Source organism: Aethalodelphis obliquidens, unplaced genomic scaffold (genome assembly GCF_003676395.1).
Source record: "Aethalodelphis obliquidens isolate GAN/ISIS:26980383/991018 unplaced genomic scaffold, ASM367639v1 scaffold104, whole genome shotgun sequence".
In the NCBI taxonomy this organism is placed as follows: domain Eukaryota; kingdom Metazoa; phylum Chordata; class Mammalia; order Artiodactyla; family Delphinidae; genus Aethalodelphis; species Aethalodelphis obliquidens.
This window is the reverse complement of record NW_020838048.1, coordinates 58065-82471: the sequence shown is the minus strand read 5'-3', so window position 1 is coordinate 82471 and position 24407 is coordinate 58065. Positions and strand designations below refer to the sequence as shown.

Sequence of the window (24407 nt, the reverse complement as noted above, 5' to 3'; positions counted from 1 at the left end):
AGCTTTCTACCACGTGGAGCCCTGGAACCAGCAATGATTTTCTTTTTCGAGGTATTGATTTACACATTGCAATGAGCAAACTTTGTCATACTTTTTTCATCCTCTCTTCTGCTTACTACCCACAGATCCCACCTAGGAAACCCTGTTGCTCAAAGCATGGCTTCCCACTACCTGGAAGTCAGTCGCCTGCAGTGCTTATTTAAAGAGATGATAGGACCCACTCCAGGCCTTGTTAAAACTCCGTGGGGGCGAGGCGGGGGGTGTCTGGAGCTCACACTTTGAACTGATGCCCCAGGTGTTTTTCGTTGATGTACTAGAATGTGAGAACCACGGCACTAAAAGAGACACTCTGGTTTAGGGACTGAGACACCAGGACAGGAGGCTTGGCCTCTAAGATGTCTCCCGTCCCCACTTCCAGACACCCAAGACAAGGGGCTGAAGGGATGGAACACGGTGGCACACCAAGAACCCGGCACCACTGGCAGGGAGCACCGGTACCTTCTGGTCAAACGCCATCGTAGGCAAGATTTCCCTGGGAATACAGCCACCAGGGAAGAACAGCAGATGCTAAAGCTGCTGAGGGACAGGCCTGGCAGCCCACTAATACAGGGAAGCAGCCCTCTGAGGTTGGGCCCCAATGTCACCAAATCTTTCCAAACAGGGGGTGAATCTAGCCCCATGAAACACACTGAGGGATACAGGTGACTTTTTGTTAGATGGGCTGAGGCTTTAAAATGAAACTTTTCCCTTCCTATCGGAAAAAAAAGTGGAAAGTAAAACCAAATGTGGTAAGAATTCATGAAATGGAAAATCTTACTAAAATATGGGTGTTATACACACTGGCCACCATAAAATGAACCATGATAAGTGATGTTACATAAAAAGACATACGGGGCTTCTAGTTGTGAAAATATTCGTTTTACTCACCCTATCCCGACGACTTGCTATTTCTGCTTTAATTTGGTATGGGTCGTACTTTGTATTTGTTGAATATCCAAAGAAGGCTAAACAGAAGGAAAATATTTTATTTTATAATGGATCCTTTAAAGTAAATAAATACACATAGATAGGAACTTCTGATTCACCATATTAAGTAGTTAATTCTCAGTCTCAGACTTCCAAGTTGGCGCTGGCTCCTGAAGAATTAACATCTTACAACCTTGAATCTTGATGTTTGATTTTTGCATGAGGCCCTTCTACGTGATTCCACATAATAAAATATATGGCTATAGGTAAATCAAAACTCTGTTTACTTCAACTGCAAAACTACTAGGGTTAAAAACCATATATACACGGGGGGAGGGGTACAGTTATGGTATAGAAAACTATTCTAACTATGTAAACAGTACATACAGTATGAACCCATTTTTACTTCCTTTTAAAATGCATGCACCCATGGAAGTCACTGGAAGAAAAGAACCCAAAAGTTGACTGCTATTCTCAATGGTTTCATTGCAAAAGATTTTGTATTCACTCTCTTCATATCTATAGTCTCCACATGAACGATTTTTGACATAAGAAAGAAAAAAAAAACCCAAAGATTTGTAAAATGAAAAAGACAACTTTCTAGTCACGTATCAGTATCTGGCAGGCTTGAGGAAAAGCTATTCTTCCATGTTTTTGGTTCCCCGAAAGCTGTTATTCTAAGCAGCTTGTTTTTGAGGGATGTTTAGCTAAATCACATTGCATAGATAAATGCTTTCTTCAGCGGTGCAGCACACATGACTTAAAGCCTTTTAACAGACACAGCATCGTGACTGCAGACGGCTACTACCTGGGGGTGAATGGGGCGCGCTCAGCCGCCCAGCTGTGTGCTAAGCACAGGCAGCCAAGCCCTCTCTGCTGTCTCAGCAACTGGAGCAGCTTGCAGCTGTTTCTTTCTCTTTTTTTTCTTTCTTTTTCTTTCTTTTTTTAAATTAATTTTAATTGGAGTATAGTTGCTTTACAATGTTGTGTTAGTTTCTACTGTACAGCAAAACGAATCAGCTATACATATACATATATCCACGTTTTTTTGGATTTCCTTCCCATTTCCGCCATTTCTAATTTCTATCACCCCATCCACCTCTCTGCATCCCTTTTTCTTGATGCTTCTGTCTCCTTTCTCTTAGGCCTTGGAGCTGCAGTGACTTGGTTCCTGTCCCTTCCTGAGTTGTGGAGGCTCCTCTTTCTTCATCTGAGAGTCACCCCACACTGGTGTAATCTGCCTCCGGGTCATTTTCATTAGTTTCACCTGCTCAGAAGACCCATCAGCAGGGCCAGCATCCATTCTTTTACTCCTTTGATCTGGGTACCAAAGGCTGTCATTCAGGTAACTTACATGTCAACATCTAGAAACTAGTTTATAATCATCTCCTGATTTCATATTGGAGAAGCTGACTCAAAGCCATCAAGTGGGGCTTCCCTGGTGCCGCAGTGGTTAAGAATCCGCCTGCCAAGGCAGGGGACACGAGTTCGAGCCCTGGTCCGGGAAGATCCCACATGCTTCAGAGCAACTAAGCCCTTTCACCACAACTACTGAAGCCCGTGCGCCTAGAGCCTGTGCTCCGCAGCAAGAGAAGCCACCGCAATGAGAAGCCCGCACACCGCAATGAAGAGTAGTCCCTGCTCGCCGCAACTAGAGAAAGCCCGCGTGCAGCAACGAAGACTCAACGCAGCCAAAAATAAATAAATAAATTTATTTTAGAAAGCCATCAAGTGGTTTAAACAGCAAGAGTATTTAATATCCTCAAATAGAACCACATCAGCAAACAGAACCACATCCTAACTTAATTTGAGCTGTTCAGATATCTCCTGCTTTTTAAAAAATACAGTTCTATGGAAAATCTACTATTCTAAGCCCCAGTCAGAATTTCAAATTACTAGAATCTACTGGAAATAAATATCTGGAGGAGCTGTTTGCCAAATTTATCTCAAATGTTCTTATATTTAGAATTCTAATCTCTCAAAAACAGAGTAAAATGTTTCTTAAATAGAATTCTTTCTAAGACGAAGAATGTTTATTTCCAAATCCTAGAACCTCCATCTTGCCTGACTCTTTGGTCTCATTTAAGACCAGTAATGAAAGCAACACCTCAGACAATGCCCTTAAGAGGCAGAAGTTATTTCTATAAAATCTCCACATTAAACTCCTGGGACTTAAGGTTCCCAAGCCTGAGCTTAAGGGGCTTCCACTGGGGCCCAGACAACAGGCAAATAAACCTACGGCTTGCTGACTCCTTCCACGTGGGGCCACTTGTCACCTTGCAGCTGAGGAAGACAATGCCAACAGTTACCACCTGGGATCTTTCCCATTCCGGGTAGAAAGTAACCCCACCACCAAAGTCCAGGGAAGTTAACCGCAACGTTAAACATCAGTAACAATGATCTGAAATCGTTGCCAAAACTCTTTTTGTCTGTGCAGTTTCATAGGGAAAATTAGCAAAGAGCCTTGAAGCGCACGCTGGAGGTGTGGACAGATACATGGCAACCTGCCCCCGGTTCTCCTGCATAACTAACAGAGCCCTGAGGCACTTGGGCATCCGCCTCTCCCCCAGGACACTCAGCCTGGACCAGTCCTGGAGGGGGGTCCTGATAAACCACGACATCACTGAGCTGCCCAGTCCACCGATGGGGAGGCCCACCACCCCCTGGAGGACGCTGCTAAGTGACAATGACAGCCTTATTGTCCAGGCCGAGGGGAGTTAGTCTTTTCTGCTACTTACAGCTGAAAACATCCTAAATGGTAAAAGGTTTTACTTATTGATACCACTCATGTTACCTTTGCCATGGTCTCTAAAGCTATAAAATTCCAGGACTGGAATGAGGTAAAAGGCAACTCAAGTACCTAAGACAGTGAGTACGTTTTATCTTCAAATGCTAAGGAGAGTGATAAACACTGGCAGATCTTCTAATGATATAATTCAGTTTATAAAGACAGATTCTCAGTTCCTGATGCCTGCCAGTAAGTCTAATGGAACCCATTTGTGGAGTCCAAGGAAAAAGCTCAAGACTCTGGACCGCATTATTTATTTTTTTATTTTTTTGCGGTACGCGGACCTCTCACTGCTGTGGCCTCTCCCGTTGCGGAGCACAGGCTCCGGACGCGCAGGCTCAGCGGCCATGGCTCACAGGCCCAGCCGCTCCGCGGCATGTGGGATCCTCCCGGACCGGGGCACGAACCCGTGTCCCCTGCATCGGCAGGCGGACTCTCAACCACTGCGCCAACAGGGAAGCCCTGGACCTCATTTTTAATGGCACATACACCACAACACTTAGAAAAAGAAACATCTTCCTCTGTTAAGACACGTCTCCAATCTCAAGGTTTAGGATAAATAGGAGACTTTCACCTCTGAAGCTTTCTTCTCACTTGAAGAGTTTGAGTGGGCAGAGCTATTAAACAGCTTAAGGAGGCCGCTCAGGCATAGAGCATTGCTTTGGATGATATAATAGGAAGGTTATAGTTTAACTGGACCTCACCAATGTAAATTACTATACCTTGCTATTATAGGGTAGCTGTCGCATTTATTTCATCTATCCTCATAAAATCTTTGTGAGAGATGGCGATTACGTTTCCCCACTTTAGAAATGAAGGCTGAGTGTGTAGTGACTTGACCTACATTCTGCCATCAGTCAAAGAGGGACTTCTGTCTAGAACCTGGGCTCCTGTGGCTCACATTAGCTTTTCCAAATTAAAAAGAAATGGCCCTCCGGCTCCCCGGTGCGCAACAGGAGAACTCAATCTGTGTTATTTAGCACTCAAAATGCTGCAGACCCCAGTAATTACTTTGGATTTCGATTTTATGCGTTATTAAAAGGGGGAAATGTGTCCATGTCTGCCTCTGTGTCCATCTCCTCTTACACACAGGGCTCCTCTGGACCGTGAGAACCCAAGATCGCCCTAGGCGGATGACATGCTTTAAAAGAGGGTAGTCCTTCTCCAAAGACCTCCTCTGGGCAGGCGGACGGCTCCTTAGGACCAGGTGTACGCCTTCCAGGCATCGGCGCTGCAGCGAGCTGCTGGAGGGAGCCCAGTAGGACTCCGGCACAGAGGACGGCAAGCCTGGACAGTTTCCGTGCTGACAGGTACTAATTACCAGAGCCGACCAAGGCATGCCTGTAAACAACCGAGGCCAACTAAAGAGGGCATGACCTCTTTTTTAAAGGCACCAGAAGCAAAGGAACAAAAAAATCAAACTAGCCCGCTGAGAGGTAACCTACAGAAGTAACACAAGGGCCCACCAAATCCAAACCAAGAAGTCCCTCTCTAGGGCAGACGAGGAGATCTGGTAAACATGTGTGCTCTGCGACAACTTTCGAGATTGCGTCCTGCCAACTAATACCTGGGAAGATGCTGCGTGGGCCATTTTTTTCCTGCCTGCTCCAACATGCCTGCGTGCAGGAAAACGAAGGGCTGAATGGATGGACTGTGGCCCTTATCCTCAGCTAGGCAGGAGATGAGAAACCTTCACCAGGGAAACAAGGGAAGACAGTCTTTGTGGGATGGGCCTGGAGCCTCAGAAAGAATGCGGGGCCGGACAGAGGACTGATAAGGTCAAGCTTCCCCACTGCCCGAGCCAGCCCCCCCGAGCCAGGAATGCAGGGCGGGTCAGCGCTTTCTCACCGGAGATAAGGCTGACTCTTTCCCAGGCACCCGAAGAGACTTTGGCTGTAGGCTTCTGGGAGCTCCCAGGAGCCAGGGTAACAAACAAAGTCATACTCCTGCTGCTGGAAGAAAGGATCACAATCAGTAGATCTCAACTCTGGGAATCCCCTGGGGAGCTTTAAAAAAAAAAGTGTCTGGCCCCAGCCAAGGCCAATTAAACCCAAATCTCTAGGGGTGGCACTGGGGCCCAGACAGAAGAGTTTTTAAAAGCCCTTCGGGAGATTCCTCCAGTGCAGCCAGGGTTGAGAACCACTGGTGCAGATTCTTCTGCAAAGGACCAAATAGTAAATATTTCTGGCTCTGTAGGCCATACACTCTCTGTCGCAGTTCCTCGGCTCTGCCACTGTAGCTGCTACAGACCATGGGTAAGTGAATGGACCTTGCTAGGTCCCAATAAAAGTTTATTTACAAAACACCCAGAGTGGGCAGGATTCAGCCTGCGGGCCAAAATTCGCTGACCTGTGGTTCAGACTATAATTTACCCCAAGCAAGAATTCCTTCTAAAAGGTCCTGCAACTGGTCATATACTTCATCTGAACGCATCTGGAGGCCAGAGTTTCTCAGGAACAATGAAAAAAAAGTTTCTGAAATAACGAATGTATTCAGTGTTTAAAAAGAAGGCAAACAGAAGAAAATATTGCAGCGAAGAAAGTAGGAGAAAACTCTACAAAATGGAGCTGCAGAGAAAGTACTGGGTGCGTCTTAGAGACTGAGTCCTTTGTAGTGAAGAGTTCCATGCCAGGGTTCTACAGAGCATTGGACAGGACTGGGCCCAAGGCAGCTAGCTCATAAGCGAACAGAACTAAAGCAGAGTTGGGGTCTTAGTCTCATGGGGATGTGTGCTCAAATCCAGCAAAGCATGACTTTGTTTTGGTCAGAGACAAAAAAGTTAAGGCTTGGATATTCTCAGGCACCAGATGGCCCAACACTGACACAAAATCTTTCCTCTCCAATGAACAGAGTTTTATTCTGACGACTTCCATAACTCAGGGGGAAATCTGTGAAAGGTGTGGAACAGAGCACTTCCCCTCCCCTTGCCCTCCCCCATGCCCTTCTGCTCCAATACTGGAAATGACTTTCTAGTGAATTCCGCTGTTTACAATTATTGCCTCATTTTCCCCTACAATCAGCCATTCAGGATAAATCGTGTCCCCCACACCAGGCGCTAAGGAAATATCTGTTGAAAACTAAATGACTAGTTTAGTGGGCCACAAGAAAATCAAGAAGCAGAAGGCGTTCTGCCTTCCACGTGCCCCTTCAAGTGTTGTGAAATTGCCGGACTTGTCAATTTATAATGGGTCCTTATTTCCAGGTAACTTGAACAATGGGAGGGCAGCCTGTTCCAAAGCCACGATCAGTTCTTCTGAGCTGACTCTTCCATGTCTCGGAAATACTACACAGCACTGAAGGCTACCTACACAAAAAGATCTGGGTTCAAATCCAAGGTCTACCGTTTACTAGGGATGTAACCTTCAAGAAGTAACTTAGCCTACCCAATATTGTTTCTGTGTGTACACCGAAAATAACATTACCATGTTACAGTGCTTCACGATGTTGCAATCACAACAATGCAGGAAAACACTAGCCCATTAGATGTTGCTTCCTTTCACTTGGAGTCACTGTCAATGAAGGAAGTAATGAGAAATAAGTCCAAATGTCCCTCTGTTGTTCCCAGTACCCGAGCAAGGAGCCCTGCTTTAGATGACTAGCAAGGTGAGCGACCTGGGTTGTGCCAGACCCAGGTGGCCAACTGGAGCCCAGGTGTGCCATGGATCCTGCCACCAGCAGCTCCTGATGTGGGCCCGGACCTCTGTAGGAGACATCTGTTAGAGCACAAGCCACCAGGATCATTGTCTTGAACTTTAGCCTGTGGCCAGAAATAGTTCATTTGAGTCATAGCTAACAGAATTATCCTCAATGAAGTTCAGGTTAAATGGCAAATTGAAAGAGCCTGATCGGGCTTCCCTGGTGGCGCAGTGGTTGAGAGTCCGCCTGCCGATGCAGGGGACACGGGTTCGTGCCCCGGTCCGGGAAGATCCCACATGCCGCGGAGCGGCTGGGCCCGTGAGCCATGGCCGCTGAGCCTGCGCGTCCGGAGCCTGTGCTCCACAACGGGAGAGGCCGCAACAGTGAGAGGCCCGCATACCGCAAAAAAAAAAAAAAGAAAGAGCTTGATCAAAAACTGCAGGGATAGCAGCAACTTGATAAAATGCTTGAATTAGTTCCTAGCTTCCATTCGTAGTCTTTTTCCCTGAGGAGACAGGCTCCAGCAAGAGCCACTGGCATCTCCAGCCCTTCATGAAAATGGCCTAAGCTGGCCTCCAATGCCACCTGCACGAGTAGAAGCAGAGATCGTGTCTACGCAGGGACCTCTCATGGGTTGGGGAGTGGAGTCTCATGGTAGGATCTCAAGTCAACACCCCAGAGTCATCACCTTCCTTGACTCAAGGTTTCCTCATATATGATTTCAAAGACAGCATCTCAAGTGTTTCTTTTTTACTGGGCATTAATAAAATTCTACGGAGCACAGGAAGAATGAAATTGAGTGCAACTCCCTACTTGCCCAAATGTCAACGGAGTGAAAAGCCCGTGGAAATACAAAAACTAATGCTGAGGGAAGTCCCAGCTCCAGAGGACTATAAGTTCTGGATGCCCTCACCCTCTAGGCTCCACATTGCTATGCGACTCCTCCCCTCGGGCTGGGCATAGAACCCGATTGGCTGCAACTAGGTCCTCCTATATTTGCATCCTCAAGGGCTCCAGTCCCGAGTCCCCACACTCACTGCAACTGAAGTCCTGGCTGCACCAGTACAGTAACCAGTACATAAGACACACCTTCTCTTGATGAAGTTTGTCCTTTCAATGACTGGCAAGAAACTTCCTGCCAGGTTTTTCTGATATGTGCTTCTCCCATCTTAGAAAGACTGACTGGAAAGCCTCTTTGGAGACCTAACCAAACCTGACCATGGAACAGATGAGGTGCCTACAGGCTACTGGGAAGAAATACTCTATTAGGTTGAATCATACGAAATTGCCAATATTTGGGCCTTTTTAAGCTACAAAAATGACAATTGTATATGGTTCAATCTACTTCTACCAAGTAACTTTTGGAAAGGTTTAGAATCGCTAACTATATGCTTTCAGAAACAGTTATAAGCCAATGCTTCAGCCAAGTGTGACCTCGAGGCACCAAGTCCATGAGATCACTTAAAAGAGACCATATGCCGAGCCCCGAAAGTCATCTGAATAGATATCAAAAGATCGAAATCTTATACATCTAGTCTCTGACCACAATGGAATTAAATTAGAAATCAACAACATGATACCTTTAAAAAGTTCCAACAACTTACTTTTTTTTCGGCCATGCCACTCGGCTTGCAGGATCTTAGTTCCCCGACCAGAGACTGAACCCGGGCCCTCAGCAGTGAAATCGAGGAATCCTAACTACTGGACCACCAGGGAATTCCCCCAACAACTTACCTTTTTTTTTTTTTTTTTTTTTTTTGCGGTATGCGGGCGTCTCACTGTTGTGGCCTCTCCCATTGCAGAGCACAGACTAGGGATACACAGGCTCAGCGGCCATGGCTCACGGGCCCAGCCGCTCCACGGCATGTGAGATCCTCCCGGACCGGGACACGAACCCGTGTCCCCTGCATTGGCAGGCGGACTCTCAACCACTGCGCCACCAGGGAAGCCAACAATTTACTTTTTAAAAAACCCATGGGTCAAGAGAGAAATCTCAAAGAAAATGAGAAAATATTATGAACTGACTGAAAATGAAAATACCAAAATTTGTGGGATGCAGTTAAAGTAGTACTTAGAGGAGAATTTATACCTTTAGAGGCTATGTGAGAAAAAAGAGAGGTCTGAAATCAATGGTGTAAGCTCCCAATTTAGGAAGGTAGAAAAAGAACAAATTAAAGCCAAACTAAGTAGAAAGAAGGAAATAATAAAGAGGACAAACCAATAAAATAGAAAACAGACAAGAAATTGGGGGAAAAAAAAAGAAAACCAAAAGCCAGTTCGCTGTAATGCTACGCACAATCAATAAACATTGAGCTGTGCTGATTAAGACACAAATTATTAATATCACAAATACGAGAAAGGACACCAGCTCAGCGTCCAGACATTGAAAGAATCATGCAGGAATTCTACAAAAAACTTCATAAACTTGACAGCTTGGATCAGCGTTCAGCAGATTCCCCGTGGGCCAAATCCAGCTTGTTACTGTTTTTATACTTTTATCAGAACAAGCCACACACATCATTTAGGTATCATCTCTGGCTGCTTTTGCAGTCTAACAACAGGGTTGAGTAGCTGCGTCTAAGATCATATGACCTACAGAGCCTAAAACACTATCTGATCCTTTACAGAAAAGCTTACTGATTTTTGGATTAGATGAAAGAGACGAATTCCTTGAAGCACACAAATACCAAAACTGATTCAAGAAGAAACAGGAAAATCTGACTAGCCCTGTATCTATTAGAGGTATTGAATTTGTAGTTACAAACATTCCCACAAAGACCTCCAGGTCCAGATGGCTTTTCTGGTGAATTCTATCAAACTGTTAAGAAAGCATTAATACCAATCCCACATGAACTTTCCAAAGCCTGGGGAGAAGGGAACACGTCCCAATTCATTCTGTAAGGCCAGTATTATCCTGATACCAAAATCAGAGAAAGACATTACAAGTAAAGAAAACTAGGAAGAGACCAGACTTTTCTAAAAACTAGCACTGAGCTGACCCATCACATTCTGATGGACAGTTAAAAAGAAACAAACAAGGGCTTCCCTGGTGGTGCAGTGGTTGAGAGTCCGCCTGCCGATGCAGGGGACACGGGTTCGTGCCCCGGTCCGGGAAGATCCCACATGCCGCGGACCGGCTAGGCCGTGAGCCATGGCCACTGAGCCTGCGCGTCCGGAGCCTGTGCTCCGCAACGGGAGAGGCCGCAACAGTGAGAGGCCCACGTACTGCAAAAAAAAAAAAAAAAACAAAGGAACAAACAAGAAAAAAACCTAGTACATATCAATAGCTGAAGAACAAGAGATGAAGCAGCCTGGAAACAACGTACCATCATACCTGAGCCTGCATTCTCTCATGGCACATGGAGACACAGCCATCTCAATTCCTGCTACAGGAGGCAAAGCCCACCCCCACTGCTCTCTTCTTCACAGCTTGTATGCTGCAGTGAAAAAGATGTTTGGCCCCTTGGCCTCAATTCCATTCTGACCTGCAAAACGGGATAAAGCTTTGACCACGTCCTTAACGTTCAAAGCTGTGTCACCAGAGCCAAATACCTGGCAACGTGGCAGTCACGTCACAGTAAGTCCCTCGTGTCTCAACCAGACTTAGGTTTTTATACAATAAAACCTAGCAGTACCGACTTCATACACTCTCCCCAAGCTCACCGGCACGCGGGACAGGCATGGCCACAAGCACCTGCAGTGGGCGGTTAAGCGTGACAACTCTGTCGGGAAGGGACTGGCTCAGGAAGTGACTGACTGGGTCAGTAACCAGAGGCTTTGGCTTCTGCGACTGGACCTGATTCCTTCAATTCCTGAGCATCTGCTGAGTCCTCCTGAAACAGGAGGCCACATCCAGCAGGCTCCAAAACTCGGAGGGGTCCCCTTTGGAAGACGTCAGTGTGCACCCATCTCACTTGAGGGGCAGACAGAGTTCCCCTGATTCCCCGCGTTATACTGAGTTCCCCCACCTTCAGTGTCTTGCCCAAGAAAGTATGCTACAAAGAGACAGGGGCTTGACATGTGTGGAGGCTCCTGAATCTTTCCATCCAGGACCAACAAAACCATTGTATGGCCTTCCCAGGGACCACCCCAGACAAGCAGGAATAGCGGCAGAGATCTCTGGGTGAAGCCCTTTTCCACGCTGACAAACAGAAGCCAGGAGGCTGTTTCGTGTCACTACCTGAAACATGCTTGTTTATTTTCTCCCTTCCCCACCCGCATGGAAGCTCCAGGAGGGCAGGGGCCTCTCTTTTCTTGGGCTCCCCCGTGTTGCAGTGCCTGGGCACAAGGCGGACACTTGATCAACATTTGCTGAAGGAGCGGTAGTGAATGACCGTCGGATTCCAGTGTGGAAGGCTGACTACCTAACAATCTGCGATTAGAAAATTTAGGAAGCTGTCTTGCCTGACTCAAGCTCAGTGTCTGCAAAAAGCCTAGCAGACAGACAGCTTTGGAAGTCACGCGTGTTAACCGCGGGGGACGGTGAACTCACAGCTGGCATACGAGCGGCCGTCATCCTCGCACATCTTGTGCAGCTGCTGGTATTCCTCCTGGGCCAGCTCGAAACGCTGCTGCTTAATCTGGTAGATTTCTTTCTTGGCGTTGAGGGCCTCCTGGGCTACAATTAAATACTCCTTCAGCATCCGTTCCTGCTCCCGCCTCCACTGTTCTCTGGGATCCTCAATCTGGGTAAGCTCTGAAATTGAAAGGGTAAGAACATAAGGGACTTCAAAGTAAAATCTTTACATTGACCAATAATCATGCAGTTATATGACTAGTCGATGAGAAAATTAATTAACTACCAGGAGGTACATTATGGAAGCGTCTATATAACGAACCTCCCAGAGTGCGGATCACCTCCTATTTACATATCCACGCTTGGGACGAGAAGAAAGCTCTGTAGACATGCAATAGCTCCATGGAGGGGAAGACGGTACCAGGCAACTTTTCACACTCTAAGTAAATGTTGGTGGACATGAACCCAAAGGAGGTCATCCCTGTCAAACTAAGACACACGTCCAAGCTTCCTCTCCCTGCCTTCTTCAAGCCAGGCTGCTGTGGGCTCTGCTGTCCCCGTGACTGGCTCGCTCCCCTTCTCCCACCTCCCACGCCAGACGACGTCCTTCTGCATTCTTCCTGGACTTCCCATAAATCCCCCGTTTTCCGCTCTGGCTCTCTCACTCTAGCAGCTCCCCTAAGGGCTCACGCCCACCTCCGGCTCCAACCTCTCCCCTGAGCGCCCATCCTTTCCTTCCTCCTCCCTCCTAGAGGCATCTCCACCTGGACGAACGCAAAGTAATTCTGAGTCATTCGTCCAAAGCAGAACTCATTCTCACACAGCGCCCTTTCACTACACAAACCAAAGCAAAGCAGAGGAAGCCACGCTGACGAGCGCCTGCGTCTCCCGCCTGCCCCTCTGAGTAGCGCCTTCCTCTGGATCTACCCACTGAGGCGGCCTGGGACTCGCCCTCAGAGGACTTGTGCGCTCCTTTCCCCACACAGAGTATTCCATGGGTCATCCACAACTGGCAATTCCTGCCCCTGCGTATCACAGTGGCCGACGTACGCCTTCTCTCCTTCTCCCCTTACTTCAATCAGACCCTCACGATCTCTCTCCAAAAACACGCAGGCTGCCTGCCTCATCCCGCCAAAAGCCATCCTCCGTGCGCTCACCAAAGTGACCTTCCCAACTCTGCCTCCGGTTCTCTAACACATGGCCTTTTTTAAAGCACAAGGTTGTACCTTGGCGTGACAAAATGTTCTGGAACTAGATAAAAGTGGAAGCTGGACAACACTGTGAATGCGCCAATTGCCACTGAACTGCAGACTTTTAAACAGTGAACTTTACGTTCTGTGCAACTCACATCAAAATGGTTAAAAATGTAAATTTTAGGTTATCTTTGCCCCATACACACACAGCACCTGCTAGGATGTTTCAAGTAAGTCCTTCCATTTTAAACCCCCTCCCAGCAACATCCCCTACCCCGCTTTACACTGCTACCCCAGGGCCCCTCCTAGAAAGCCTCCCTGGGCCTTAAAAGCTCCCATGGGGAAATAAAAAACAAAGACAACAAAAATCGGGGTCCTGACCTAGCCCCGGAGTCCAGATTCAGTGGGCCGAGGGGGTGCGGGCAGAGTCACAGCTGTTATAAGTGCCCGGATGTCTCTGACGTTGATTCAGCCATGAGACTCACCCCGGCCGACAGGCATCGTTCGCACTCTGTCCAGTGCACCCGAGAGTCTTGGGAACCTTGCAGGTGATCCACGCAGGGCCCCTCTGGTCCCTCACGTCACCATCAATCTGCACAGTTCCAACTTAATATTTGACTCCCCAGGTCCTGTGCCTTTAGAGAGCTATAAAGCTGTGCTATCAAGAGTTAGATTCTCAGGAGCAAGTTTTCTGGAATGGGGTCTCTGGCCCATGTACTAATTGTTACAATAATAATCTTTTATGTTCCTGGGGAAAAAAAAAAGAGTTGGGTTCCCTGAAGGCCTCAGAGGGAGGAGGTGGTATGACCCTGGAGCTGATGTCTTCAGCCACATTCCCCATGGTGCTGGGTCACCCGTTATACTCAAGGGGGCCGGAAGAAAGTCCGTGGTGATTCTTCGGTTTTCGGGTTCATGGCCAAGTCCAGCATGTCATGTTGAATCCTCATGGTGGAGCCTGGGTCTCACTTTCCTGTGTCCTCAGGGCCTCAAGAGTGGCCAGCATACAGAGGTGCTCTGTGACACTCGCTGTGACTCAGCCAGCAGGACAGCAAGGCACACCAGCGGCAAAGAAGGGGACACAGAGGGAGGAGCAATTGGGGTTTACGAGAGACGAGCTAGAGGCCTCGGCGGCAGGTAGGCGGCTTCCAAAAACGTTGTGTAAGGCGGATGCCTGTGCCGTTCAGCACTGCCGCCCGGGCCCAGAGAGGCCCACAGCACGGGGAAGGTGGCCCAGAAGAGCCAGACAGCCCGGCCGCACGCAGCCCAGGGGCACCGGGCCAGCCGGGCCAGAGGGAGGGTGGCGGACCCACCCGGAAGCCCTCCTGCCACTGGCATAACCGCCGGGGAGGGCAGCAGGGCCAGGGCGGCACTCACCCCCCTGCCCAATCCCTGGGTGAGAGCCGCAGTCACGTGAAGGCTGAGGGTACGGATTGGAAACTCCCCTGCCCCAGGAGCCAGCCAGGACGCCTCGCCATTCAGAGTTCCAAATGCTGAATACAGAGGCCGGCCGGCAGGCGACAATGCAGGAATCAGCCCTAAAGGTACCAGCTCGGGTCGATCACACTAAGGGGACAGGAGGAGCCGTGGGACTGAGAGTGGAAGGAGCTTCGTCACTCACATGCTGGGCACCCCGCCCCCGGCCTCCCCCGCACTCAACAAACTGAAGGACAGAAAGCACACCAAGGGGAACTTCGGATCCCCGGTAGTAATGACGATGACAGAAACACGAGGCAGCTAGAACGAAAAGGGGGGAGTGAAGAAATGTGAATCTGAGAGAGAAATGGGTCCCCAGCTGGTCCCAGACGGAGGAAGGCTGAGGAGGCGGCAGAGAGCAAGGAGGGCGGGAAGCATCGCGTCAGCTCGGCACAACGGACACTCCAGGCGGCTCAGCCTCTTCGGGGGGCCGTCCTGGGCACTGCACGAGGGGGAGCAGCATCCCTGGCCTCCACCCACCAGATGCCGGGAGCACCTCTCCCAGGCATGACCATGAAAAATGCCCCAGACACTACCATGTGTCCCTGGGAGGCAAAACCAGCCCCAGGTGAGAACCACCGCTCCCGACAATTCTACCAAGAAGGCTGGCATGGTCAAGGACCCATTATTTTAGCTGTGGTCTTTACATCATTTTCTCCCTTCACAAAGCTCCAAAATGTTTGGTATATTAAAGCTAAAATCAAAGGGATAAGACAAAATGAAGTTAAGGTAACCACTTGGGCATTTATTGTTCCAAGAACTTGTAAACTTCACTCTGCTAGAAACACCCTTCTCATTTTGAGAGAGATTTCTATTACTAAACTGCCTGGGAAATTTATTCCTTCTTTTAGGTATTCAAATTCTGCATTCCACATATTCCATGCAGTCCTGAGCAACACACAAGCCAGGTAGCTACACAACTGCTTCACTTTTTGAAGAACTCAGCTAATTAACACTTCTGATGACACTGATAAAAATCCAGTTTAATGCTGCATTGGAGAGTAACAATTGTTTCACTCTACAAAAAGAGTTCCTAGCTACCAGGGGATCAATATGGAAAGTCATTCATATGTAACAACTCAAGTGTGGCACTGTACTTACTATTTATGTGGTCCATGTAATAAATTCCAATTTGTTTATCATATACAGTTTCCCATCCTAACGGAAGTTCATCCCCAACACAGTCGGCAAAGGTCAATGGCTTTGTTATCCTGCAAAATAAAATTATGAAAGCAAATTTGAAAGTGAGGTCAATTTCATGTAAGTTTGCTGAATTGACTGTAGAATTCGGTTTCAATACAAAATTATTATCTAATTGACTGCTTTTGCTCCAACTATTTGGTTGGAAAATTAACTCACTGGCTTTGCCTCAATAATCGTCAGTAACAGTATCAGTACACTCACAGTTAAAAGCATTACTATCCCACAGTGCAACTTTAAATACCAGCAAAAACAGATATTGACAGTTACAGAACAGGTAAAACAAGCATCTTCTTCCAAGCTGTATGTTTAATGAGGTGATGACAATGGAATGTCGCTCTGCCACAACAACAGGAGAGCACCTATGTTCTCATTCCCTGACAAATGTTCCCCCCTCACAACTTTCAGTTTCTGTACATTACAGCTTAAATGTATCTAAAATGTATTTGTAAGTTTCATCTACCAGTGGTCATAAGTGAAGGAGTTAAATGTTAACCACTGACCAAAGGCAAAAAGCCAAACAAGCATGGTAACAATACAAGGAGATGCCTACTAAATACTGCCTGTATTCTTTACACAGAAGGAATCAGAAACTGCAAAGTATCCTCCTTGAAGTAAATCTGATCAAGGAAAGCTTGGCTTGACACAGATAGATAAAGGAAAGGTTTTCCAGATGGGTTTAAGTAGAACCTCCCCCGCCCCTACACCCCACGATCACACTGATTGACAAGACAGCTGTGGCATAAAACAAGCCGCCCCTATAATCGTCTGAGTCCAGGCAGCTATCTATTCAGTTGTGTCTATAAATGCACATTGACTGGTATGCATGGGAATCTGATAACCTAAATTTCACTAACTCAGTCTTCCCACATCTCTGTTCCAGTCTCTGGCCCCAGGAAAGTGAGACACCACAACCAATGCCAAGCCCCACAAGACAAGTATGAATTTTGAACATGTTATTTCCCCAAACTGGTTCGACAACAAAGCTCTGTCTCTCCCAGGAGCTTTTAGAAATTGATAAACACTATCAGAACGGCACTGATTGAACTCATCTTCGTTTTAAACACAATGGTTTTAAGTTAGAGTCAATATCAAAACAGAAATACATATACAGAAGGTAAAACACACCATGGAAATCCTCTCAAATACGATGCGCTCAAAACCCCACAACATCACAAGATGAGCCTACTGCATAGTGTCGGTCCCAGCCCCAAACACCAGTGTCCGCAGCACAGTTCCTTTACGGGTCAGGAATGGTGTGGTGGTGGCGTGGTTCCAAGTCAAACAGGTAACAGCAGGCTGTTGTGCGTGACTCAAGTCCTGAATGGGGCCAAGCCACAACAAATGCTACCTGAAGATAAACTGAGTCCTGAGCACAACTCTGCTATTCTAGATTCACGTATAAGCCTAGAGAAAGATGCCCAAGCGCGGGCACATTCTAAGCATCCTGACATACATGATCTCATTTAGTAGACAAATATAGGTGGGAATGGCTTCCCTGGTGGCACGGTGGTTAAGAATCCGCCTGCCAGTGCAGGGGACACGGGTTCGAGCCCTGGTCCGGGAAGATCCCACATGCCGCGGAGCCACTAAGCCCATGCGCCACAACTGCTGAGCCTGCGCTCTAGAGCCCGTGAGCCACAACTACTGAAGACTGCGCACCACAACTACTGAAGCCCGTGCGCCTAGAGCCTGTGCTCTGCAACAAGAGAAGCCACGGCGATGAGAAGCCCGCGCACCGCAACAAAGAGTGGACCCCGCTCACCACAACTAGAGAAAAGCCCTATGCAGCAACAAAGACCCGACGCAGCTAAAGGTAAAATAAATTAATTAAAAATATATATAGGGCTTCCCTGGTGACGCGGTGGTTGAGAGTCCGCCTGCCAATGCAGGGGACACGGGTTCGTGCCCCGGTCCGGGAAGATCCCACATGCCGCGGAGCGACTGGGCCCGTGAGCCATGGCCGCTGAGCCTGCGCGTCCGGAGCCTGTGCTCCACAACAGGAAAGGCCACAACAGTGAGAGGCCCGCATACCGCAAAAAAAAAAAAAAAAAAAAAAGTATATATACATATGTGGGAAGCCTGACCTTCTAGCGCTGCTGAGCCCAATTCATTTATTTTACAACTCACAACTCTTATAAAACTATTTCAAGTTCATAGTTTTCAATTTTCTATCCAATAAACAACGCAAGTAAGTAAAATAACACTTCCATACTCTTTCTTCTAAAAATAAACTGACACATCTACCATTTTGGCAAATTTTATTTTGGCCTGATATAGAATTCGTATGTCTCTGATTCCACTTCTCTAAACAGAGCATGGGCTTTGCATGATCATCCACAGAATCAGTACTTTGAAGCAAGCAGATGACGAGTCACGCCTCTCGGAGTCCAGCTCGCACCACGAGCAAGGAAAAGAAGTTATCAAGTCCTTTTTGTTCATCTCCTCTGTCCACAGGGCTCACACTTGGAGACCTTTTACTCACTTGACGGCAGTTCGAACAGGCTCAATGAAGAAGTTTTCCAGCTCCCAAAAGACAGAAGTGGTAAACTAGAAGGCAAGGACAGGGGGCCCTTGGGCAGGAAGAAGGCAGCAAAGGAAGCAGCTGACAGCAGGGAGAAACACCCACTCCCTGGCTTCATCCATCACACCGTGAAACATCTATGCTGCGCTTCTGCTTCATCCACCTATTTATCAGGATGACACACGCTCCAGACTTCCAGACAGCTGTAACTTCATTGTATGCAGACAAATTTGGGCATGATTTTCAATCAGAGCATCGAGGATATCTAAATTTATTGTCCTGTCACCCACAGGTATGCCAGTCCAGGCTCTTGAGTTCTCATCTCCCCAAAAACTTGATGCTAGATTTTTCCCACCAACTCCTTCCTATGATCACCACACACAGACACCAGGGTATTTTTGTTTCTATTACACAAAGTTTAGGAAATACACCTAAATAGGAGAGAAGTGTCCATGCACACCACCACTCAAAAACAACCATTATTCCTATTTTGATGTGTCTTCCTCCATCTTTTTTCTATATGTTCTCTTTATTCGTCTTTTTCTGACATAGTCATGATCATACAGTATACACAATTTTCTCCCCTGCCTTTTCCACTTAAGTTTGTAACATGTTTACTTAATAATTCATACCTTGAGTCTCTCCAAAAATTACTCAAGATGGCCTAACACTATAGCCTAAGTATTCTGTCCCCGCTTGTTATAAATTATTTGTAAACATCACCTGGAACAACTGAATAGATTAAGCTCCTTGAGAACAATTACCCTGTCTCAGCTGCCTTTGAACCCCCAGCACCCGGTCTAAGAATAAATAACTTGCATTTTTACAAACAGTTCATTAAGGGGATTAATATGTTTTACCTAAGCACTTTCCTACTATTGATAGCTACACTATTTCCTAATTTCCACTAGTGTAAATATTCATGAGAGCTGCTTTGGAAAGCAGTTCAGCAATTTCTCAAATATATAGTTAAACACAGTTTCCATGTGGGTCAGTAATTCTACACCTAGGTGTATACCTAAGAGAAACGAAAACATATGTCCACAGCAGCATTATTCACCATAGCCAAAAGGTGAAAACAACTAAGGGCCATCAACTGATGAACGGACAAATAAAACATGGTCTATCCATACAATGGAATATTACTCAGCCACAAAAAAAGAATGAAGTACTGGCACATGCTACAGTATGGCTGGACCTTGAAGTCACTGTGCTGGGTGACAGAGCCAGACATAGTGGCTACATGTTGTATGCATCCATCTACAAGAAATGTCCAGACCGGGCAAATTCATAGAGACAGAGGGTAGATCAGTGGTTGTCAGGGGTTGGAGATAAAGAGAGAATGGGGAGTGATTGCTAAAGGGTTAGCCTTCCTTTAGGGGGTGATAAAAATGTTCTGGAATTAGATAGTGGATGATGGTTGCACAACTTTGTGATTATACTAAAAACTAGTAAACAGCATGCTTTAAATGGTGATTTTTATAGTATATGTGAATTACATCTCAATTTAAAAAACTATGACGAAAGGAACATCTCTGTGCATATAGCTCGTAACTCTGCATTTACAATTATTTTCTTTGGAAGATTCCCAGAAGTAAATTTATGGGGTTGAAGGATATGAAGGTCTTTTCTCCTTACTGTGAAGTCAACGTAAAAAAATTCATACAGTAAAGTATAAAGCATAGGAAATAAAATCACCTAAAATCCAGAAGCCCTGGATTCATGGTTTAGCTTATTTTCCTACATTTTTCCACAGCTGACATCATACTAGATACAATTTCACACACTAATTTTTTTCATTTGTGTATTTCCTCATGTCCTTTAAGTCTCTGTCACCATCGCTTTCTATCATTTTAGAACCTTCCGTCATGTGCAGTAAACCGTAACTTTTTTACCAGGCACACCTCCAGTCATCTATTTAGGTATGTTCCAATTTTCTGCTCCTTCTTGTAAATCATGGACATGAGCTCACAGCAAACACCTGATGTATACTGCCAAGGTGCTCTAGCATCAGCATACACTCCTACCAGTGAAGTGAGATGGCCTTTCTCATCACCCTCTGGGGATATCTTGAATGCATTTGTTCAAGGGCTCGGGACAAATCTGGATGGCACGAGCGTGCTTCACTTTCAAAGAACAAGCAGGTAGGGAGTGCAGCGTAAGCTCCCCGGCATTTTCAGGCTGTGGGGGAAGTGTGCAATGAGCTGAGAAGCCGGGCACCAGTGTCCTCCCACAGCAAAGTCCGCTCTGCAGTGGGACATGAAGGCCCCCACGCGGCCAGTTCTCACTGTTCTCCTCCTATCTGAGCGACATCAACCTGGAGCTGCCAGCTCTCCCTGCCCTCAACCGCCCCGCACAGATCTTCCCACCGTAGATTCCCCGCTTCACAAACGGCTCTTCTTGGCCTCAGCAGAGGACATGAATATGGTTTGCTGGCCGTTCTTACCAGAATTGGTCCACAAGAAGGGAGAGAATGCTGGAGGACACAGACACGGGCTTCTTTTTGTTCCCTTTTGCCTGCTGCATCCTGCGGGGCTCTTTAAGGAGTGGCACTGGGCCATCTCAGCCAGCAACAGTTCCCAGAGAGCCATTTACTTCCATGAAACCTTGCATGAGTCATTCCTTCTCTCTCTGGGCCTGCCTCAGTTTCCTAATCTTTAAAATGGGGGTGGGGACTTCCCTGGTGGTCCAGGGGCTAAGACTCCGCGCTCCCAATGCAGGGGGTCCAGGTTCAATCCCTGGTCAGGGAACTAGATCCCATATGCAGGCCACAACTAAAGATCCTGCACGCCGCAACTAAGACCCGGTGCAGCCAAATAAATAAATAAACATTAAAAAAAAAATGGGGGTGATCCGACCAACCTCACGGGGTCATGCTGGCTGGGTGCAGCCTCTTCAGTTACAGCGTGGAGACCAGCTCCATCCACTCCCCTTCCTGCTTCCCCCTCAACCTCCAACAGACTTGCTTCAGACACTATTAGTTTCCTCATGCTGCTGTGACAAATTGCCACAAACTTGGTGGCGTTAAACAACACATTTGTCATCTTACAGCTCCGGAGATCAGAAGTCCGATTGATTTCAGTGAACTAAAACCAGTGTCTGTAATAGACTACTGGCATCCGCGGCAGCTTCTTGCATCTTCAAAGCCAGCCACGGCTGGTAGAGTCTTTCTCAGGATGCCATCTCTCTGGTTCTCCCTCTTCCACTCAGAAAGACCCTTGAGATTACACTGGGCCCACCCAGATCATCCAGGATCACCTCCCCGTTGCAAGATCCTTTATTTAGACTGCAGGGCTGACAGCGGGTGGAGCCGGCGGCGGTGGCCCAGTGCCTCAAAAGCCATGTCCTCCCTCCCGGCCACGCTCAGGGGGCTGGAATATCTGACGCTGACTGCCCTGAATTGCAGAAAAGTACACGTGGGCAGCAGAAGGTGAGAGCAGAGAGAAGAGAGCAAAGCATGAGCACCGATTCTTTTTGTTCAATCCATGAAGGCGAATGAATTTATTTGGGTGATACACAATCTTTCTAATGGTGAGGCTTCTTTTTTAATTGAGGTAACACTGGTTGATAACAATGTTTCCTGTGTACAACATATTTCCGCTTCTGCATACACTACAGCGTGCTCACCACCAAAAATTTAGTTTCCATCCATCACCATACAGTTGACATGCGTTGATTTAGCCCTTCCCCCCACCCCCTCCCCCTCTGGTGACCAGTACTCTGTTCTCTGTGTCTATGTGTAAACGCTGGTTCTGAACACATTTTCTTTACCAAAAGGAGGCCAGGGTAATCCTATGGTGCCTGTACTACATTTTCCAGTCTCCTAGAACAAGATAATCTCTATATTTCCCTTAGGAATACGCTTAGGATACTATTCATCTCAATTTCATTCCAAACCAATCCTCAAGAAATTATGATGAGTCCCTCACGTTTTCTGGCACGCATGGCTCACAGCGAGTCTCAGAGCCCACCAGGACAGGCCCGGCTGTTTGTGGTTATTTACGTGGTGAATTACACCCTGTTTGCTGTGCCAGTGCTTCTCCAGCTCCAGTGGTGGCACACTGACACCCAAGAGCCGGGTTCTCACTTAGCAGGGAGTGGGTCCCTAAACTCCCTGAAATTACACAAAAACAGCAAAGTTAAAACAGCAATGAATACACCACAAGCCTGCCACGTTAGTCCTGAAAAGTCACTCAAATAATCACATTTATTATTTATAGAACACGCATATACTTGATTTGGCAATTGTCATCTAGTCTCAATTCTAGAATTTAGGGTAAAGAGTAACCACACCTAGAGCTCAGTCTAAACGTTGCAATTGACATTTCAGTGTATTACTGTAGCATGAGTGACCCGATTTCAGTGTTGAGTCTTAGAATTGTTCTTGAATTACATTTGTGGTTTCCATGTGAAAAGACTGTCTTCTTAGAAATTTTTTTTTTAAATTACATATTATCAGTCTGGGTGCTTCCCTGGTGACGCAGTGGTTAAGAATCCGCCTGCCAATGCAGGGGACACGGGTTCGAGCCCTGGTCCGGGGAGATCCCACATGCCGTGGAGCAACTAAGCCCGTGCGCCACAACTACTGAGCCTGCGCTCTAGAGCCCGCAAGCCACAACTACTGAAGCCCATGCGCCTAGAGCCCATGCTCCGCAACAAGAGAAGTCACCGCAATGAGAAGCCTGCGCACTTAACACTTTGTAATAAGTGACAGCACTTATCACTCTGTAATCATTTGATATGGCTGCCTCCCCTATTGGTCTGTGAGTTCCTTGAGAAAAAGGATTCTGTTTCTCTAATTCGTCTTTTTAGAGAGCCAGAGCCCTCACATACAACAGGTCTTCATTAACCTGTTTGATAAACTAATCAGGCCAATTTCAGAAACTTATATCATATAAAAACCACAATGGAGCCAATTACTAGTCAAGGAACAACTGGAAGAGGGCAAACTAGAATTTGACTGAGCTTGCAAAGCCTAAATTGTAAGAAAAACAGGGCTTAGGAGGCCAAGGTGCTACGGGATCATTCCTCCCTCGAACAGCTCTCCTTAGGCAGATACACCCTAGTAAGGGAGAAAGGTGGTTCAGCAGGCCACAGAGCGTGATGAAATGTCCCTGAAGACCTCCCACATCCTCTGTTCTGATTCTCTACCGACAAAGTCCACTTCTCATCTACACTATGGTTTCCTGAGTGTGGGCCTTTCCACCAGGAAGGGAGAGTCCAGGGTGGACAGGGGCGGGATTCTGGCAAGATGCTCTTTCCTCCAGCAAAGAATAAAGTGTCCAAAGGCAAACCAATCTAGTAGGTATTTCAGACGACCAGCAAACTTCCTGGGGGCTCCACCTCACCAGCGATCCTACCAGTTCTCACACGGGTTCAGACACTGGTGAACCGAAGTCACAACGCCTGAAAAAGACCACGAGCTAGTGACTGAGTAAGTGTAAAGTCGTACAGTGTATGTTTTGTTGAGTCACGCTGACAATGGACAGACACTGCAACAACTTGTAAAAACATCATGGGAGGAAAAACTTCCAACTGAGGCAACTATAAGCACTTACTAGTGAGGATGAGCCTGGGCAAATGACTGTCTGGCTGTGCCTCAGTTTTCTCATCTTTACTATGGGGTGGTAGGGCTAAAAGGCTGTAACCAATATCAAGGTTTTGGGGACTTATTACATACTCCATAAACATGCATTTTCCTTCCATGCTGTTTTTTCCTCTAAAAACTGGGGGAATGTCAGTATTATTCTGATGTAGCAGAATAATATTGTACGAGTGGAACACAGTTTAAAAGCCTGGGATTGAGATGCTAGGATGCAGGGCTGAGCAAGCTGCCCACAGGCCAAGATGCAAGTCTACCACCCAAAGGAAATCACAGCCAGAGGGGCAGCCGATCGCAGTCACCTGCCTGAGCACCTCACCCAGGACGGTCATCCACCTTGAAAATGACAGAAAAAGAATTTCTCATCAAGCCCATCAAGTGCACAATCCTGAGATAAGTGAAAACACTTTGTTCACCTCAAATATAGGCTCTAATGATACAACTTAGACTAAAATAAAGACAAACTTCAGCCCAGTTAGCAAAAAGAATTCTCTAGGGCAGTGCTGTCC

At 47.0% G+C, this 24407-nt stretch overlaps 1 protein-coding gene across 12 annotated transcripts in view; it reads right to left on the bottom strand.

Moving 5' to 3' along the window:
* WWC3 (WWC family member 3) overlaps positions 1-24407 on the bottom strand; it is a 130927-nt gene that overhangs the window by 72672 nt on the left and 33848 nt on the right. For 9 of the 12 annotated variants that reach the window (XR_003430723.1, XM_027096566.1, XM_027096565.1 and 6 more), the window contains exons 2-4: positions 15674-15783; positions 11883-12086; positions 928-1004 (exon numbers count right to left, since the gene is read on the bottom strand). Coding sequence is in view for 10 of the 12 variants with exons in the window: in XM_027096566.1 (XP_026952367.1) it covers positions 928-1004; positions 11883-12086; positions 15674-15689 (297 nt within the window). In the remaining 2 variants the exon portion in view is untranslated. Of the gene's footprint in view, positions 1-927; positions 1005-5602; positions 5712-11882; positions 12087-13480; positions 15603-15673; positions 15784-24407 lie in introns of those variants that run through there. The other 3 variants (XM_027096561.1, XM_027096563.1, XM_027096567.1) reach the window with 3 other exon arrangements.